Source organism: Enoplosus armatus, chromosome 1, assembly GCF_043641665.1.
Source record: "Enoplosus armatus isolate fEnoArm2 chromosome 1, fEnoArm2.hap1, whole genome shotgun sequence".
NCBI classification, from domain to species: Eukaryota; Metazoa; Chordata; class Actinopteri; order Centrarchiformes; family Enoplosidae; genus Enoplosus; species Enoplosus armatus.
Window position 1 is genome coordinate 19,848,633 of NC_092180.1, and position 20,417 is coordinate 19,869,049.

Consider the following 20,417-nt stretch of genomic DNA (forward strand, 5'->3'; position numbering starts at 1 on the left):
AAAAATGAACATAAATTGATAACACTTTCTAATAAGGGTACACACATCCATGCTTAAATGATGCATAATTAATGCATGACATAACATGGTTTTTTAATCTTTTAATAATCTGAGGTAGACTCACTCGTCTGATCTGTTCTCATCTGAGTTCTGAGAAACTCAGAGCTCCAGTATGGGGCTTAAATGCCAAACGCAAGGGAACCTCAATGATAAAAATACAATATTATTAACATTTTTGGACTTTACATTAGCTTGATAGCTATAACAGTGTTAATAACAGTGTTTTTGATGATCAAACTGAAAGTGGCAGTTGGATTTAGAAGAAGATGTGGAGATGGATAAACGTCTCCGTTTTCGGCAAGGATCAGTAACTGACCTTTTCCACTGCCTCCCTACAGAGGTACTCAAACAAGACCCAAGACTTAAAATCTGCCAGGACCCACACTGACACACAATGTGTGACTGCTGTGATGGAAAAAAAAAAAAAGCAACACCCAAATTAATACTGTATCACAGTGATTGACTGATAATAGGCCATTGTATTATCCCAGACACCATTTCAGCTAATGGTAGAAAGAGGTGACTGGTCCAGATGACAGAGGACACATATTGCCTCAAACTATTCTTTCCTCAGGTTGCTGTAGACTCACCTGGTTCTGACTCTGAGGTTGGATTTGTTTATTTTCTACAAGCATCTAAACCTATTAGAGAATGTAAGCCTCTTTCATCTTTCATCATCCATTGAATTGGAATGAATTCACATTGGCAAATAAAATAGGTGTTTACCACTGTAGCTCCAGCTCTTTATTTTGTGTGTGTGTGTGTGTGTGTGTGTGTGTGTGTGTGTGTGTGTGTGTGTGTTTCTTTTAGTTTTTGTGCCAGAGGAGATTCATTTTCCATACAAGCAGCATATATCAAGCAAATGAATTAATATACTGAATAACTGGGAGAAAAATGTGCAAAAAGCTCAGTAGCTAAGTTTATTGTTTTTTTTATTGTATCTCCAAAATGACCCTGGAAAAATGTTCTTCGCAGAGTAATGTGTTATTATGCCTCAGTCTGCTAAACAATATAGAGTCATCATCAGCTGCATGCGGTCTTACAGGGCTGCAGTATAAAAACAAACATTGTCATCCCATGTGACATGGCAACTTAATAAGGAATGTATACATCATTCAAAGAGGCAGGTTGACTGAGCACATTTTAAACAGAATACAATGACCTTGTTTTTCTTATTTTTATGCTGCTATAACTTGACCAAATACTTACAAAGAGAGGTAGAGTTACCTACACATACACAAATGTTCACCAGAGAGCTCAACAGTACAACCACAGATTAGTAACTCGTGGTCAATGAAGCAGCTCCAGTAGAGAAACTGGGACTGCTTTGCCCCTGGGCTTTTTTTTTTTTTTTGATGAGGGAGGAGGAAACCTTTCTATATTACTCCACCAAAAAGATTTTTGTAGCCACTCCAGGGATTTAAAAAGGTGACATTTTGGTCACGAGCTCATTTCTCTCAACGGTACCCTCCCGTCACCCATTTACGCCCTGTGGCAAGTATGCAAAAACCTATTACAAGATGTTGCAGATAGGATTTCCACCTACGTGATGTGGAGCATTTCTGAATGCTTTAAAAAGTAATCGGTTTTACACATTACACATTCATTTAATTCTGTCTCACTATAAAAATAAAGTTTTTTGGACCACCAAACTGTCAATAAAAAAATGTCCACCTGTCTTGAAATATTCTTGCCAGGTGCTGGTGCAACTTGATGTAACTGAACTCAGACAGACAGACAGACAGACAGAACTGTGAGCTGGACAGCCACATCTTTCATCAGCTGGAAGAGTTACACAGAGCCATCAGTGATATTTACTTACTGCGGAAGGGAGCCAGTGAGTCAGGAATGTCTCTGTTCCACTGCATGGTACAGCATGGCACGGCTCGACTCGACTTCACACTCACTTAGCCGCTCTTTTTTGGTTTTCCATTCCAAAAGTTGTGGATAGTAACTGGAACTTTGAAAGAGTGTTAGTTAAAACACTGCAGTCCACCGATCGTTATTAGAATCATCACTTGCACCACACGGGATATCCTGCAGAAAGGCACCTTTTCTGAAAAAAGTTTGTCTCCTTGCAGTGACAAACACCCACATACCGAGGATCAAGACCACCATCCCTTCGTTATCCTCCATCGTTCTTGTGTTGATATCACGGCAGTTACAATCTGTGTGGCTACGACGATCACCTAAGAAACTCGCCTAGATTGAGGGGGTAGTATTTGTAGTGGTAAAATGAAATCGAGAAAAGTACCCAGTAGCAAAAGCGTGTTTATTTGAGTCGATCCGTACCATGCAGTGGAAATGAGGCTTACACTACTGGATTTATGGCAAGGGGAATCGAACCCTACACAGAGTCTTTTACGCTGGACAGATAATATGCTTCGGCACAGTATCGGCACTGTATTTCATTAACAAAATGAAAAACCACTTGTACAGACAGTAAAGACCTGTGACATCATTAGCCTAATTGATGCAACTGAGCCGTCAGCTGGCACATCTGCTTTTTATTAGCTGTTGTTTCCTGACAACTCTATCTGCTCCTAGTGATGGTTTAAAAGCTGAAGCTGTAAACATGCAAAAATGCCTCTGTCCTTTCTTTAAGTAACCCTACTTTTACATGTATTTGCATTTTACTGTATATTAGAGCATTTCCTGGTTTACAGACAGTGTGAGAAAGCGGTCTTATGAGTATCCAAGTATCAAAATAATCTCTAGTAGTTATCAGGGCGTGTGTGTACATGCTGGTATGACTGTTACTGTGGATGTTTTTCTTTCCTCCCTCTCTTCAAACCTCCTCTTTTGGCCATCTCCCGCTTCAGTCTTTTATTCTCTCATTCTTCGTCAGTTCTTTAGTACTGTACAGTGTAGTGTGTGTGTGTGTGTGTGTGTGTGTGTGTGTGTGTGTGCCCCTCGCTCCCACTGCCCTTTTTTTGTATTTTGAAACTGCTGGGGTCCAATCGATCTCTGTCTGGCAACATGATTTTTTTCCCCCTCTGCAGTTGCATTTTGGGTCATCCTGTTCTTTTCCTGTTAGGTCAGTCATAGGAAAATGACGCAGTGGCTTGGGGAAGATACGGGCGATATGAGAGCATGAGGAGCAGGGGCATGAATTACCTTTGGTTTACTGATTAGTGTGTGCGGAGAAAAGGCTGGAAATACACATGAATGCACAATGGCTCTCTCTCACACACACACTCTGAGAAACAAATTACACTCAGGCATATATTTACAATACATCAAATTTGCAGTCAGAAAAAAGTTACAAACAGCTGCTGTGTGCTGATTTGGTTGGAGGTTAGGTGTTGCCTGTGTGTCTTGAGATTTACACAGTGGTGATCCTCCAAAGACAGTTGTAACTCCCTCACTTGAAATATCCATAAGTGCTTCTGAGCATTTGGGAGTACATTGCTGCACAAGATGCATTTATACCAGTGCATGCCTCAAGTACCACAGTTTGACTGAATTGACATTGGCCAATAAAGCAAGGATTGAGTTGGACACCAAGTAAATGCATTTCCTGATATTTAAAGACCAGGATGTCAAACCACTAATTTATACATTCTCTTGTGGAGTGCAGAACCTCATATTCCATGAGTTAGTGGGTAAATCGTTTCCTCTGTAAGATTATGTTACATACATTATATTACATGCACACACATACACACGCACACATTAACATAACATACTCGCATTGTTACTGAAATAATGTCATCACTTACTGTACATGCAAAATCTTCCAAACATCCTGCATTCCCACTGGGAAACCAGTATTTGAGTCTATATATTACCATTACAGAGGGACAGTTAACAGCACCTTCAACATCTGTAGGTGTCACCATCTGTGAACCACTAATTTTGTACAATAGTTGGAAGACACAAGAAAAAAAACTACTTAGTTCTTCTCCATGTAACTACAGAGAAAGTGATTTACACTTTTAATCATAACTTCTCTCTTCCTCCCCTGTGTCCCACCCCCCCAAGCACCCCCAATGATCCGGCTATCAGTGAACGACACGGTGGTGGTGGATCCTGGCCAGGATGTGCTCCTAACCTGCGAGGTGACCGCAGGTTTCCCCCTCCCCACTGTGATGTGGTCGCGTTACCCCGGCCCCCTTCCCCTCAGTGCCCAAGTTCGAGGGGCGACGCTGATTTTGCGGGCCGTCACACCGGCTGACGCAGGCTTCTACAACTGCACGGCTGTCAACAACGTGGGCAACCCTGCTCGCAAGAACGTCAATCTCGTTGTCAGGAGTAAGTAACGCATGTGGGTGTTTGTTTCCCAGAGGATGGAGGTACAGGTGGTGGGAAATTTCTTGGTTAACAGGGGTGTTTTGAGGTTGATAGGTTGACAGTAAACAACAGATTATAAAAGCACATTCAGATTTTATAGAATTATTTTTGACAAAGCAAACAGACACACACATATACATATATTAGTATTCTTGAAAATATTGATTAAACATACTGCATTTTCATCACTTCAGTCCATCCCTTTTTAAATAAAATGTTTAAAGCTGAAATAATTTCCCTTACTGATAATGAAAAGTGCCATCTGTCCAGTCCTTGCTAGCTAGATTCATCGGCTGTAATGTGTGATTGTGAATGTGTGCAAATGTATTCATGTCTGTGTGGTGTGTGGCACGCAAGCAGTTGATCCATTATTACAGAGAGCTGATGTGAATCTTGTCAGAATAGGCGGGTTAAGTATCACTCTTTTTGTAATTCCCCTGCCGTTAAAACAGAAGCCTTCCATTCTCCCTCCCCTCCGGCTATTTTTAGTCCCTTTAATCATCTTTATTCACTCCAATTAGTTAGACTGGAGTGGAAGCAATTAGCGACAGTCTCTTCAGTTAGTTAACACTGTAGAGAACGTATGCTGGATGGGTTTCTCCTGTTAGCTTAATGGGCCTGAACGCATCGTCACACCAGCACAGGTGGCAAGACGGTAAATGAGACACGCACACACAGACACACACACAGACACACACACACACACACACACACACACACACACACACACACACACACACAGGTGTGCACAATCAGTAAGTGCATGGAGATAGAAGTCTTCAGATAGGCAGGCGACACAGTTGCACATGCACATGGATGCATACACAGGCACACACAATATTGCCTCCACACCAACCAGGTGAAGTTGCAGGATCATTGTTAACCATATGGTCACTGCTCCACATCCCTGGCTCCACCCAAGCATCTCGTTAACAAGCTCGAAAAGGAGTTTAAATCAAGCTCTCCTCTCCTCCTCACAGCCTGTCTCTCCCCGAAGTGGGGAAACTGAGAGCTGTTTTGTATTCAACATGGAAATCTGTTGGGGAAACGCAGCCTTTGAAACTGAAAATTAAATGTGACAATGTGAGAGTTACTCTTTGTCCTTGATTTTGTTTCCCCCCCTCCTCCTTATCCCCCTGTTATTTTATTCTGTATCTGGCTCCTTTTGTCTCTCCCTCCTTCACAGTTTGCTTCTTCCTCTCTCACTCTCTCTCTTTCTTCCTCAATTTCCTTTTTCCTTTGGTTTCTTTCTGTCATGCTGCCCCCTCCTTATGCCTCACACACTATGTCACACATTCATCTACCGTGCTGCATTAGCCATCTCCCCCCTCCTCCATCCACTTTTTTTTCCTTTTAATTGCTTTTTGTTACTCTCTCCTTCTCCCTCGCCCACACTACTGTATCAATTCCTTCTTTTTGATGTAATTCCCAAAACTTATATTGTACTTTACTTTATCTCTTTTGTCAAATTTAAATTTAATTTCTATTTAACAAACTTCTACAAACTTTAATGGCATGACATACATAAATACAGTATGTGCTCCCAAAGTATAATTTCAGAATAAAACAAAGGTTATATAGTAGGTAAGAGATTAATAAACAAATAATAATCATACAGTAGAAGGACATACATTTTCATCAATATTGACCACCAGTCATACATACAAAACAGACAGGAGATTGCCCTTTCTGTATACTTGTACACACATTTTGCTTATATATTTGTGCTATTTATTCATAATAATGTCCTCAGTATATACAAACAATAGCTACTCAACAGCTAACAATGTCCCCTTGAAGAACCTGCTAAATGTGAATTTGTGAGTGAGTGATTTACAAGATAGTTCCATGAGGTGATTCCCATCCGAAAGTATCATACAGAGTGAAAGATTATAGAGATTATGTGTAAGTACGTTAAGAAAATATCGCAACAAAATACTTTTTTTCTTTATTAATTCTTCAATTCATTTTAGTCTTTTCCAAGTAATTTCTTAGTGAGCATTTGAAATACTTTGCTGGTGACGTCTCTCCCCCGTTCCTTGTTTCTAAGACTTCTCCACAGCCGACCTCTCGCACTGTACCACCTCTTTAACCTGTTTCTTCTCTCTTCTTCTTCACCCCGCTACCACCACACACAGCGATGAGCAACCTGACCTTCCAGATTACGCCAGACTCCAACAAGGACAGTGAGACCATCCAAATGGGTCGAGACCTCAAGCTCTCGTGCCACGTTGATGCCACCCCACAGGACAAGGTCAACTACACCTGGTACAAGAACGGTGCACCTGTCTTCAACTCGGATAGCCTGATCTTGCTACGCAGTGACCCAGACATGGCATCCGGCACCAGTAGCTTGGAGATTGTGGACATGAAGTTCAGAGACTTGGCTACCTACAGCTGTGTGGCGAACTTCCCAGGCAGCAGGGTGCCGGAGCTGCGTGTGGATGTCAACATCTCTCAGAACAGCGGTGAGGTTTTCCTTTTCTTTTTTTTCTAATCTCCGTCAGACTGAGACACATTTCCATGACTTTCTAAGTGTCTATGAGCTGTAGTGAAATAGCTAAATCACACTGTCAGAAGGACACACACACACACGCATTTTGAATTTGAACAGATCATTACAGATTGAATATGATTTTTTGTTCCCATCCACATGGTAGTTTGAAAGTGACAACCTTAATGGAGTATTTTCTTCAAACAGTATCTATCCCTTCTCCTCTTTCTCTGCATGCCTTGTTGGTACTACACAGAGAATTAGAGAATTATATTGATGTATAACTGTGTCTCTGTGTGTTTGTGTGTGTATTCTCACATGCGGATAACCATAATCTTAGCACTAAGCAATAATCTTTCTTAATGTTCCCATGCTGCATTGAAACGGTGTAATTGTCCAATAAAATTAGACTTGTAAATGACAGTTTCTTTCATACCTTTTTATTCTCCGTCTGTCTCTTTTATTCATCTTCTCTGTTCACAAGCAACATCTGTAATTTTTATTCAGTCATGTCCACCACCTAACTTACATATAACAATATACTTTTATTTTATATTCTTTATACTTTTTTATTCTGAAATGTTATTATACTCCCTCCAGTCTCTCCTCCAGTGCTGTCGGTTCCTCCAGGAGGTCAGGTGGTCAATGTGCGTGAGGGAGGTAACACTGAGTTGGTGTGCTTGGTGGCGGATGGCAAACCACGTCCACCTATACTGTGGTCACGGACAGAAAAGGACCTGCTAATGCCATCGGGGAAGACCATGGTGGAGACACCTGATGGACGCTTGAGGCTGAAGAACGTCAGCCGGGACATGATGGGGCTGTACCGGTGCCAGTCTGCTCCATACAACGGGCTTAACATCAAACGCAGAGAGGCACAGGTTCAACTCAATGTGCAGTGTAAGTGCAGATCAGATTTTGTTCACCCAAGTGCTCAACCTATAACAACATAAAACACCATTGTTTAGATCAAGCAGCAGAAGGTGGAGGTTACCTGTTGAGAGCACTTGTGTCATCTCTTGCAGTGCAGTTTGTCCAGATTGGTTACGACTGCTTTCAAATACTATTATTGCTGCATCTTGTCTACTGCTAACAGGAGATGGGATAATATGAAACTTTCATGATCCCTGGGAAACGGTAGAAGCAAAAAGTAGTAGTAGTTGTAGAAAGAAAAATGCATTATTAATGAAAATAAAACAAATGAAACATAAAAATACACAAAACAAAAGTAGATCATATGCAGCAGCAATGTATAAAATTAAGTAGTAAAGTGTAAAGATTATAGCAGGTAGAGGATTAGTCATACACAGAAAATGTTTGGTAGGCATCATGTTCAATGAAAGTATAAAAGCTCTGTGTGACAGGAGTGCAGTTTTTGCTTACATTTCTGTCTTTCTTCCTTTGTTGCTATGGTGATATCAGAGATATATGAAAACACTGCACTTTTCTTTTTGCCCCACCCTGAATAATAGCATAATCTTCCCACTTTGCTCAAAACTCTGTACCCTAAAGTCAGATAAGGAAATATATGGTAATGTAAAGAGTGTAAAAAGGGAGAGTAAAAGGAAATGAGGACACACCTCTGCAGCTTAAAGGCAGTTTTCTCTAAACCTACCCCTTCCCCTTTGTGAGCACTCCAGTGGGGTTTATCATTATAAAACTCCCGGAGGATGGGCTTTGAGAAAGGAATAGGATCTGTCTTGCTAAAGTAACACATAATTTCAACACCTTTTCCCTTCCCATAAGGTTACCTACTTTTACTTACTTCTGCAATGCTTGAATTGTGCCAGTACTCACGGTACAAAGCAATGGCACTTCTGACTGTTGTTCATCTGCCTGCACACAGTCGAAGCTGAACAGGTTGAGAGAGTGTAACGTGAAATACAAACCTGATTCTTTCTGGAAACTGTCAACTAATATAAACATGCTTTATGCATCCTCATTTATCTAATCAAACAATACAGAATAACTTGTCACCCAAAGCTGCATTTGCTGGTTTTGAGCATTTTCCAACTTACTTTCCCTTGTATTTTATAACAAAATCACATTGCTTTTGCTTCCAGGAACACAGGGTATCAACTTTATTTTATTCACAGGGACAATGCACATTGATCTACATCACTGCAAATATGCCAGGGTTACAAATAAATACTCCAATACATCCAATAATGCCATCACAAATGCATGAAAATATCTGCCCCTTCTATAAACTAACACTGGATGTGCTCCGTTTGTATTGGCAACCCAGGTGGGCAAAATCAGCGCACCATACAGAAACTGTCATCAGCAGCAGGGACACAAGGTCCCCTGCTGATTGACAGTGTTGTCATTCATGTAGCATATTGTAACCAAGGGGTAAAATCAAACATAATAATTTACAGAGAATAATCCATCATCCAAGAAACTTCATCAGTTCTGAACTAAGAAATTTAAATCAAATCAAATCCTTAGTTTTTAATAGATTCAAGAAATAAATAAATGTAGCTTTGTTTATTCAGAAGCCCACTGTTAACTAAAAGCTTAAAACATTCATTAGTTCAGAATGTTATTATATGTGCTGTATTGGTAGAAGCCTGTTTGCACAGCAGTGTATCATTACATTGGTAAGTGCTTTGTTTAATTCAGTACATTTATGGTAACAGCAATTCAGTACTCAATTCACCCCTTTCAGCACACTCCCATTGTGCCATGTGTACAAGGTCAAGTTAGAAAGCTACTAAGCTAATTGAAGTGTACAAGATATTAGAAAAAAAACATGAGGATAGAGAATACAAGAACAGTATGTGTAAAATGCATAAAACATTACACATTCACTAATCACTCAAAAAGAGAGGAGAAATGAAAGGCCTAGGCCTGTATTTATCAAGCAACTTACAGAAGGAAATGTGTCCTTCTACAACCAAAATTCTGACTTACATTTTGGTCCTACTTTTAGCCATAGGACAAACGCATTTTATTGAATTTACCCTGGACTTATATTCCTTATACTTATATTTAGATATGCTCACATTTGTAAGGGGTCAAAATCATTGCTGTACTATCAGTTGATAGAGCAATTGGAAGTTCATCTGGACAACACCAGCCACTATAAGTCTTTATTGAATTAAAAGAAAAAGCTTGAAGAAGAACCAACTATGTGTTTGTCTGAGAATATTCGTCCCGTTAAGACCAATTTCCCACTTTGACATACTTGATAAAAACACACCCAAATCCCTCTTCTCTCCTGTCGTCTCCACCTCTGTTCAAGAAGGATTTACGGGGCCTGCTAATGCAGGCGGGGCGGAAGGGCAACTCTCTGTGAGCTCTGCTGTCCACGCTGGCCAAGTCTGATTAATGGACCAGGTGGCCACCCCACTCTGGACAGAGACAGAAACAGAGAGATGGCACAGATACATGAGAGAGAGCAAGAGAGAGAGAGCTTGAAACAGGGAAGCAGGGTGAGGGGTGCCAAGGGGCATTGTCAGGTGTCAAGAAAAAAAAATTGTGTGATTGGGAGGTTAGAAAGATGGACAAGAGAAAAAGAGAGAAACAACATAAAAGAGGAGATATTACTGTTTAACTACAGAAGTGTGGAAAAACAGATCTTTCATCTCTTCTTTTCCCTTTATGGTCCACTCCCATCTTACGTCATTTGTTTATTTTATCATGTTTGCCTCTTTGCATTCAGCACTGTTGATTGATGTGAGGGAAGGATGCCATCATTTCTCATGGCAGATATAATTAAGTGGATACACAGATTCTTGCCACTCTGCCTCTCCCACTTCCTCTTTTCGCCTAGTATACCTTCTTTGCTTGCCCACTTTCCCTCCGAGAGAGGTGGCTGTTCTTCCTCATTGCCATTCTCATCATCATCAATCAGCTAACTGCTGGCCATGAGAGAGGACCTCTCTCTGTCTTGTCATTCCCTTTCTGCATCCTGCATTCTCTCATTCTCTACCCACCTCCCGTACTCAATCATCGACTTCTCTCACTTTCACACCACACTTTCCCTGTCGTTTGTCTTCTTCATTGTCTTCTTCTCTAAGAGTTGCTTCTGTCTCCTTCCATCCCACCTCACTCGCCCGCTCACCTCCTCCCTCTCTCAGTCTCATGTAAATTGATTTTCTCTTTGTGCACTGTAAATGTTTGGCTTGGTCAGTGTTGCATTCCCGGATGGAATCTATTTTGCATCCAATAAGACAGATAGCGATGGTGTGTTTACATGGATTATGGTCTTCTGACTATGAAGCATTGCGGTGTGGTACATTGAGTCCCGAATGAGTAGCAAACAAATGCAGAAACAATGCTCCAGAGAATATGAAACGTTTGGCTGGAAATTGAAGTAACCACACAACTTATGTGAAAAAAGTGAAACCTGCTGCTACGAAACTCACGTAATTGTTGAAATGAATACTTGGATTGTGATAACTTTTCTATCAAATTCTGGTGGGGATTGAATGATTTATAAACTGCTCACAAACCAGCTCACAACACACCTCCTCATCTTTCACTCCCTCCTCCCCACTTCTATCACCATTGCTCCACAGTTTGCCTGCTTTTTCTTTACCCTTGCCACCTGTTTCCAAAGTCAGATAGCCATCACTATGCATATGTGTGTCTATAAGCAGGAGCAGGGGATGTGACCATACACTAATCAGTCCATAGGACCACAGTGTGACCTTTGACCGCTCCCCCATCCCTCAGCTCTATCACATGGTACTGTTGTGCCTGCAGGAAGTGTAGATAACATTTCAAGAGGTCAAAAGACACCCAGCAGTAAATGACAGTTTAGATTCCACAAATATGAAAGTGGAAAGCTGTATATATGTTGCATCCACAGGCTGGGAATCTAGACTAAAAACAAACAGGCAACACAGAAGCAGTGAAGTTAAATGTTATGGTGGTTTCCAGTCTTTTTAGCATGCAGGTGCTTACTCATGTTCCCCTGACTGGAGTGCATGCACAGAATGGTAAACTGTGATTCCAAACAAGGATTTGGTTTGGCTCTGTATACCTGTACCTATAGCAAAAAATAAAAAGTAAAAGCTTTACTCATAAAGAGAATAGATTTTCATAATAACTTTTGAATTTCAAAAGAAGATTAAATCTCAGCAGTGTAAACTAGGTAGTATATTACAGGTTACAGTCGTTGGGTTTTTATTAACTTTAACTATGTAAATATATTGAAGCCATGCAGCATTGTGGTTAGCTCCCAAAAATTAAAATGACAATGAGCTATTTCCCTTTATTTGTATAGAATCTTTCATACAGGTTAGTGCAATTCAAAGTTCCGATGTCTGAAAAGCAGATAATAAACAATACAACACATATAACATAAACGGTAAAACAATTTGAGACTAATGTGAAATAAAATAGTGAATTAATAAAGAGACAATACAAAATAGAATAGAAAAAAACATTTTAAAACAAGATTACAATAAAATAAATCATTAAAAACAATCAAGTCAAATCCTGTAAATCCTTAAATCAATCCTTCATGGCCATAAAACATTCTAATACAAAGCCAAGCTGAAGAGGAAGTTTTAAGTTTATTTTTAAGCATATCAACACTGTTTCGTCTTTGTTCAATGGCCATGATTTCATAGACACCTCCCCTATCAGTTGTTTAAACATTAAAATAATTTGTCGGTCAGATCACTGGGATTATGGAAGTTCTTCTATTATTATTTTCATGACTCCTGAGATGTTTAATTCTGCCTGGAGATTTCCACACTGTATCACGCACAATAAGAGCGTCTTCTTCTTCTTCTGTTATCTTTCTGTCCGTCTCTGTCTCCTCCCCTCCGACTTAGTGTAACTCATTCGTGGCCCTATCTGTCTAAATTACAGGCATAACACAGATTAGACTGTAATTACACATCTGTGTCTGATAAACTTGATTCATACGGGGCTCTAGTCATGCTGCCTCACCTCTGGAGGCCTTAACACCAGATCTCATCACCGTTAGTACGACAATACCACCATTAGCATCTTGTCTATTATCTACATGATTAGCCAGGGGTGAACTAGCTGGCTGGTGATTTGTGACAGAGTCATTTGGCTGTATTGTGTCTTGCCTGACCCCAGGGCAACAGCAGCTAGTCAGTCATTAACTGCAGAGCCACACATCGCTGCTGACAGGTTAATTACAGCTGGTTAGGATAGGTTAGCAGCAAAGATGGGATCGTGCCTCGTAGAAACGCCTGATCCCCTGTGGCAATAACAGTTGCTCTGTGTCGGATGATTTGTCAAAACTAATGTTTTCTGATGCTGTGAGGACACTTTCGCTGCAGAGAACAAAAAGATGACTAGGCAGAAAAAATGAGACATGGACGACCGTGATGTATGTACAGTGCTGCAGTCCACATCTCTAAGCCCTCTCAAACTTCTGTGCTTCGGTCTATCTCCATCTCCCCCTTTATGATGGAAATATATTTTAAAATGGAAAAATGATTAGGGGTAATGGATTTTTTTTAACATGGATTCACCTCATCGCAATGCCAAATCACAAAGGGAGATTGTAGTATTTTGGGCAGTCAGTGTGTATGAGCATGTGAGGAAAGGTAGAGTCATTTTGAAGCACAAAAGTGGATATTGTGCTGAAACCAAGAAACCAAAGATTTAGAAATGGCTCTGATCTGTTCAGTACTGGAGAAGTACAGAGGACATCTTCATTGTTGATAAATTATGTGATTTGCCTTGAAAATCATTGATTATTATTATTGTTTTGACTATTGTTTCATACCAAAACCTTCCGATTAATATTGTAAAAGTTATAACATAATAAACACATAATAAACACAAAATCAACATGAAAATGAGAGTTTAATTAATTCAGATGATTAGATTATTGATGTAGATTATAAAATTAGGTATTCATTATAATATCTGTTTTGTCAGTAATAATGTAAATCCTTATGGCTATTGACTGATGTGAATTTTATATGTCAAGTCAATTCAGAGGGAGGAATGACATGAAATCAGTTTGTATGCAACTGAAAAACTTCTCAAATCAAAACAAACATAAGCTCTGCCATCAAGTTATTGGTTGCAGTAAAGAATACAAAGAATTAAGTTTCTTTTTTAATGTGATTCATAAACAAAAGTTACAAATGACATGAATTTGCACCTGCACCTCATACCCTTATGCCAACTGACATGGCAGGTTAAACAAAAAACCTTAATTAACAAATGTTTTAAATGGACTAAGCTCACAGTTCTGTTGTCTTCGCAGATTCTCCCATACTGGACCCAGTCTTCCAGGACGTGCGCTCTAGGAACTATCAGATGGTGACCCTGAGGTGTTCGGTCCTGCGGTCGAACCCGCCACGCCTGACAGACATCCGCTGGTTCCGTAATGGCGACTTCATCCGCATGCCCATGCCAGACCTGAAGGAGACGCCGGAGCTGAAGTTTAAACTGGAACCCACCAACAACGGCTCTTACGAGTGCAGAGTCAGCAATAGCGCTGGAACATCAACATGCACATTTAATGTCTCTGGTAAGTGAACGGACATGAGATAATGCTTTGTTATCCATTTGGGGAAAATAATCTATCCATCTATTATTCATCCATCCATCTTATATCTTCTTCAGCATCATTTATCAGTAACATTTTGTGTTCTCTCTCTTCCCCCTTGTCTCACAGCACAACCCTACAGCGCTGAGTTCTACTTCGACACGCCCAACCCAGTCCGAATTCTGAAAGGAAACAACTATTCCTACAACCTGCAGTGGACACAAAAAGATCCTGAGGCCACAGACCGTATCATCGGCTACTGGGTTAATGTCCGGAAGGTAAAGTACTCCTACACAAATGCTTAAAAGTTTACATTCCACACACAGACCTGTGAAAGCACGGGTAGTCATGCACAGCTCAAAGCCAATACACATGCACATATGCTGTATTGCACACATGTATGTATACACACTTTGACATACTTGACTCAAGCTCTGGTATATGCATGTGATCTGGAGAACAGGCGGGTACGTGACTCGACAAACATCAGTCCGGTCTTGAACCAAAGCAAACTTTGGTCACCTGCGTATAACTTGTGTAGACAAGAACACACAGACGCACATGATGAAGTGAAGTGTGCATGTTAAGTAAACATGGGGCTTTATGAGCTTGGGGAGGTGTCAGGCGTGTGGAGTCAATCAATGGAGACCTGCACTGAATTACAACAATGCCACAGCCACAGCCACTTCTCCTCTCCTCTCCTCCATGTGTAAGGCGCATAGTTTTTACACATTTTTACTGAAAAATAACCCAGTTTTCATGTTCTCATGCATGGACAAGTTGTTGTTTCCAAGATGTTCAGAGGCTGTTCACAGTAAACAAGGTTCTCTTGCAGTGAGCACATCTCAAAATTATTTCAATAAAACAGCATGACTAGAAAAGAGAGCAAACACAAACAAAACTCTTATTATGCACCAAAGTAAGTAAAGGAAAAAAGGTCTTTGCTCACATTTCATTTCTCATTTTCATCTAATTTTCAATTTATCCAACTGTCTCCTGTTTCTCAATATCAAAAATAAATACAGGTAGATTAGATTACATTAAAATCCACCCTAGGGACCTCCAGTCTTCAGTGTTTCCTTATTCTCTTATATTGTCTCCTGTCGACATGTTACCCACTTTTCATGAATAGCCATCGCATCTCCTTCAATAGTCAGCCTACATCACTCAGTTTTGTCAAACACAGGCTTAATCTTCCACTTTCCAGTGATTAGTGGACAGCTCTAAAAACCTCCATTAGAGGGTTGCGCCTGTGTTCACAGAACTATGGGTACAATGCCTAACCATCATTTCAAATTTTCCACATACAATTACTTTGCTGTCACAGCAAGATTTTAGCTTTTTTGTGCCAGACAGACAAGTTTATTTCTTATGTTGTAAGACAACTTAACAAGACCGGGCCACCACAGCCAGAGTCTCTCTCATTTGAGCCAGAATTCATTCCAGAGACAGTTAGGAGTGTACATTTTTTTAATGGTATTTTCATGTTTTATCATGTCTTCAAACGATTGACTTTGCATTGACGTGTCTTCATTTTCACAATCCTGTGAGAGGTGTTAAATTAGTCTCACAGTCACAAACTTGAATTTAGAATAAACACATACTGGCATAACATATTAAACCTTAACACTTACACTCCCCTCAAGTAGCTCAGGGAGATATTATTTATACATTTTTATATCACATGTGTAACATGCACACATAACTATTCCTTTACAAATAAATGCAGTGTCTAAAAGCCTACAGACTCCTGTTATCAGTACTGCTCAATATCATGTCTGATATTTATATTTCTATATTCCAGAAACTCACAGGCTTTACTGCTTCTGACTCCTCCTAACAGTTTTGGAGCCCTCTGAGCGGGCCCCTGATCTGAGGTTGAGAACCTCTGTTCACAATAGGAGAGCAACCTCAGGCCACCTTCTTGTTTTGTTTCAAACATCTATTCATAGATTACTGGCCTTGAGTCAGAAGACAGGAAGGATAATAGTGAATTATACACAACTGGCTGGGGGTTAGTGTGTGTGTGTGTGTGTGTGTGTGTGTGTGTGTGTGTTTGTGTGAGAGACACTGAAACAGAGGGAATGCATGGTCTGCCAGCTTGCTTTTGTGCGGATGAATAGCTAATTCCCCTCCTACTTTAAGATTTGGCAGCTTACCTCATTAAGTAAGACTCTACAGGGAGACAGAAAATGAGCACTGGCCTTCCTAAGATGCACATTTGATTGCATGCCTCAGCTCTCTAAAAACTCTCTCACTCTACCTCTCTTGTTCCATCCCCTTTTGTCCTCTGTCCTTCTACCAATATTCACACACACACACAGCATCTCTTCCGTTTTTTACCGTTTCTTCCTCTTTATTTGCCGTCTCTCAGTCCTTCTTGCATCCACTTGTGCTCCTCTCTCTCTCTCTCTCTCTCTCTCTCTCTCTCTCTCTCTCTCTTGCCTCTCGCGCGCTTTCTGTTTTCCCGGCTCTGAGCTTCTGTGTTATAAGTACAGACTTAATGGCATTTAATGTTGGGTGAACCGTGGCAACTGGAATAGCGCTGATAAATAGTCGCTGCGAGTTGTTCTGCTGACAGTGTTAAAATAATGAGTTGCATTAAGTGGCAGCTTAGGACTTCTTAAATGTTGTTAAACTTCATTTCAATTTCATGGTTTTTACCTGCATGTTTTTACGTGTGAATTAGAGAACGAGAAAAAAAAAAAGAGAGGGAAAAAAAGGAAAGCAGAGGGTGAGGATGAGCAAGGGCGTGAATGAAAGGGTGCAAGAGAGAAATAAGATGCAAATTAAAGAAAAGCAGCAAATCTCACTGGTCCTCTCGACTATTAAATAGCGGTACGAGAACATTCAAATGTAATACCATCTCAATTTCACAACCCATCTATTTCTGCAACACGTTCTCCAGCTCATCCTCTTAACGCCTCGACACTCTATCTTTTTAGCACATTCAAAATGATGTAGGGGGTCTCTGGGGAAACATGCAGACACAGAGGGGAATAAAAGAGGACGTGGATCAGTTCATGTACAGCAGTGCTCTTCACTGTAGGTCTGAACACACGGCTATAACTCTGCTCATATGCATTAAGTGTGTCCATTTGCTTCAACCTTTGCATTTTATTGTAGCGTAAGTGGGTGTGTTTCTAGTGTGAGTTTGTGTATATGTATATGTAGTATATCTGAATGGCCTCTAATGCCTTGCATTTACCTGTGTGTTCATGCATGTGTGTGTAGCAGGCATGGTTTGCTCCATGACTCATTGCCAGGCTGTGAAATCCCCGTTTACACTTCTTAATTTAGTTTTGTTCTGCCTGCAGGGGGTTTCCCTGTGTAGGAATTAACAGAGTTGACAGGCCCTCCTTGTTTCATCAAGCTGTCCTTACACCCCTTTTCTACACCACAACCTCCACCCCTACGGTTTCTTAAATTACTACTTTGATTCGCGAGAGTTGATTAATATGTAATAATTTTACCTTTTTGCAGCAAGAGAGACATATTTACTAAGCCTTTTGTGGCTCATTTCAAACACTTTGTTTTATTTAGCCGTACTCGCATAGGGAGCTCAGGTTGTCTGTCGTCAGAGTCGCAATTAATGCAGTGCTCTTTTCTCATGCATATTCATTTAAGGGAGTATCATGCTGGATTCACATTTACTTAATTCATTCAAATTTGTGTGCAAAAGCCTGTTCTAAAAGCAGCTGCAGATTTGTTCACATATATTATGGACGGTTGTGTATAGGGAAGAGGAAATGTAAGTAACCTGTCCCCTATAGAAATCATATTAACCTCAGACAAACACAAAACAGTGGGCCAGTTAGCTTCAATGTATCAGTTTAAAAACAAAAAGAAAAAGTGTGCAGTAGCCAATAATACATTTGATATCTGATAATTTAACCAACAAAGAAGGGAAGGGTCATTGAACTTGATGTTCACCAAGCTGCTAATGCACTCAGTGATGCACCCTTTATCTCTTCTCATGGTGTATTCAAACAGAAAGCGGGTGAATTTGACCACTGGACTGTTTGTGCCGTCCCGAGTGATTCACTCCAAACAGCCAATGTACCAACTGTATAAATGATAGCTAGGTGGTAATGGCCACACTCCGAACTCAACAGAGACTCCAGTTCTTTCTGTTATTTCCTTACCATGTCTCTCCTTTTCCTTCTCCTCTGTGTACGTTTATGAAGCAGATTCATCTCAGATTCATTCAGTCCCGTTTTTTTTGTGCCTACGTCTCTCTGCCTCACTGGGTGAATTTGCGTCTAATCGTGCCTTTCCTTTGGCTTTGTGTGCAATCTTGGTGCCTTTAAAATTCGCCTTGTGTTCTGTCTGAATTTACAGTCAGGAGTTTGTTAAATGACCCCTACAGCATTTGTCTAACAATGTTATTGATACCGAAATTGTGGCTTTGGTAAATGTTTTGGTACTTTTAGTAATTTCATTATCAGAGCTTGATGATCTTAAACTGCTCATTTTTGAAGATTTCGTCCCTGTAAATCTGGTGTTTACAACAAGGAGTATGTTCTATGTGTGTTTAGTGTGTTATAGCCTTTGAAATGATGAATACCACGATGCAGACATATACACCTTACATCCACACCACCCACCAACTTGTATCATAGCAAAATTTACACGCTCTGTACACATATACAGCAGAGACATCACAATCAGAGAACTACCATGCCAGAACATACATATGCATTTGTTTTTCTTTTAATCCCAAATTTCTCACTGCCTCTTTGGTTTGTATTCTTCACCTCTCCTTATTGCTTTTTTCTTCCTCTTCACACCTCCCATCTCTCAATCTTTCCACCTCACCTCGATATCGACCACTCTTCTGCCTGCAGCTATGAAGTTGTGTATCTTGTGCATCACTGAAGTTGTGCAGCTAGCAGCTGACCTGGCTTCAGATCGTAACTATGCGCAGGTTCTTTCTGCACTGAGACACAGTCACACAAACACAACCTGTGCAAACACACATCCTTATTATCATATATATGAGAAATTAGAAATATTCATGATGAATTAGAGTTATACATTAAATCAAATGTATGAATAATTTATTTGCATTACCAACCCCACTATGCAGATATACTTACACAAGGCCAAAAAGAGAGCACATAGGCCTATGCAAGCATAGAAATGCATATGCCCAGACACAGTGCACACATGCACCAGTATCAGTAATGAAAGAGATCCATTAATTAGAGTATAATAGAAAAATTTACCTCACACTCCTTAGTGTTTGAAGAGGCCGCTTCCTCTCACGCTGTCAATCCAGATTTCTCTCACACACAAGTCTCACACACACGTCACTCTGTGTCTGTGTTTCTATCACATGGCTATCTCACCCGCTGTCACACATTCTTTGTCTTGTTGTCTCTTTGTTGACAGTCTGATGGAGACACGGCTGAAAACACTGTCTGGCTGAAATTCCTGAAAGCATGTGGCACAGACACACACATGGGCCCACAAACACACACATACAGTCATGTTTCCCTCACTTCAGAGGACATTACATTGACTTGCATTAATTTCCTGGAGACTTACCCTCACCATAACCACAACCAGTACTTGCCTAACCCTAACTCTTACCCCTAAACCTAACCTTACCCGAACCTTAAACCAAGTCTTCACCCTTAAATTTAATGATTTACGTTGTGGGGACATTGTGTGGACTGTGTTAACATATTTATGTCCCCACAACATGAGTAATACAAGGCCACCCACCCCCACACACACACACACACACACACACACACACACACACACACACACACTATTTCCACTGACCTAGTGAGGGAGGCAGACAGAGACAGAGGCAGGGAGACAGGGATTTTTACCTGCAGTGGGTGCAGCTGAATTCACACTGAGTCACACTTCAGCACCTCATTGATCCAGTGTGTGTTTTCCCAGGTCCACACGGTGTATGTGTACGTGTTTGTGCATGCTTTTAGTGTAGTTCATTTTTTCTATCGTCTATCTCCGACACACTTTAAAAAGGGCCAAAACAAGTCTGTGAGTGTGCGAAAACCCTGTCCACTCATGAAGAAAGCACATTGCACTTACTTC

General features: G+C 40.5%; 1 protein-coding gene across 1 annotated transcript in view; it reads left to right on the forward strand.

Moving 5' to 3' along the window:
* The window catches only part of LOC139284278 (MAM domain-containing glycosylphosphatidylinositol anchor protein 1), a 154,288-nt gene that overhangs the window by 103,273 nt on the left and 30,598 nt on the right, over positions 1-20,417 (forward strand). Inside the window, exons 6-10 of the mRNA XM_070904497.1 lie at positions 4,045-4,314; positions 6,492-6,821; positions 7,448-7,747; positions 14,061-14,327; positions 14,475-14,623. Of these exons, the coding sequence (XP_070760598.1) occupies positions 4,045-4,314; positions 6,492-6,821; positions 7,448-7,747; positions 14,061-14,327; positions 14,475-14,623 (1,316 nt within the window). The remainder of the gene's footprint in view (positions 1-4,044; positions 4,315-6,491; positions 6,822-7,447; positions 7,748-14,060; positions 14,328-14,474; positions 14,624-20,417) is intronic.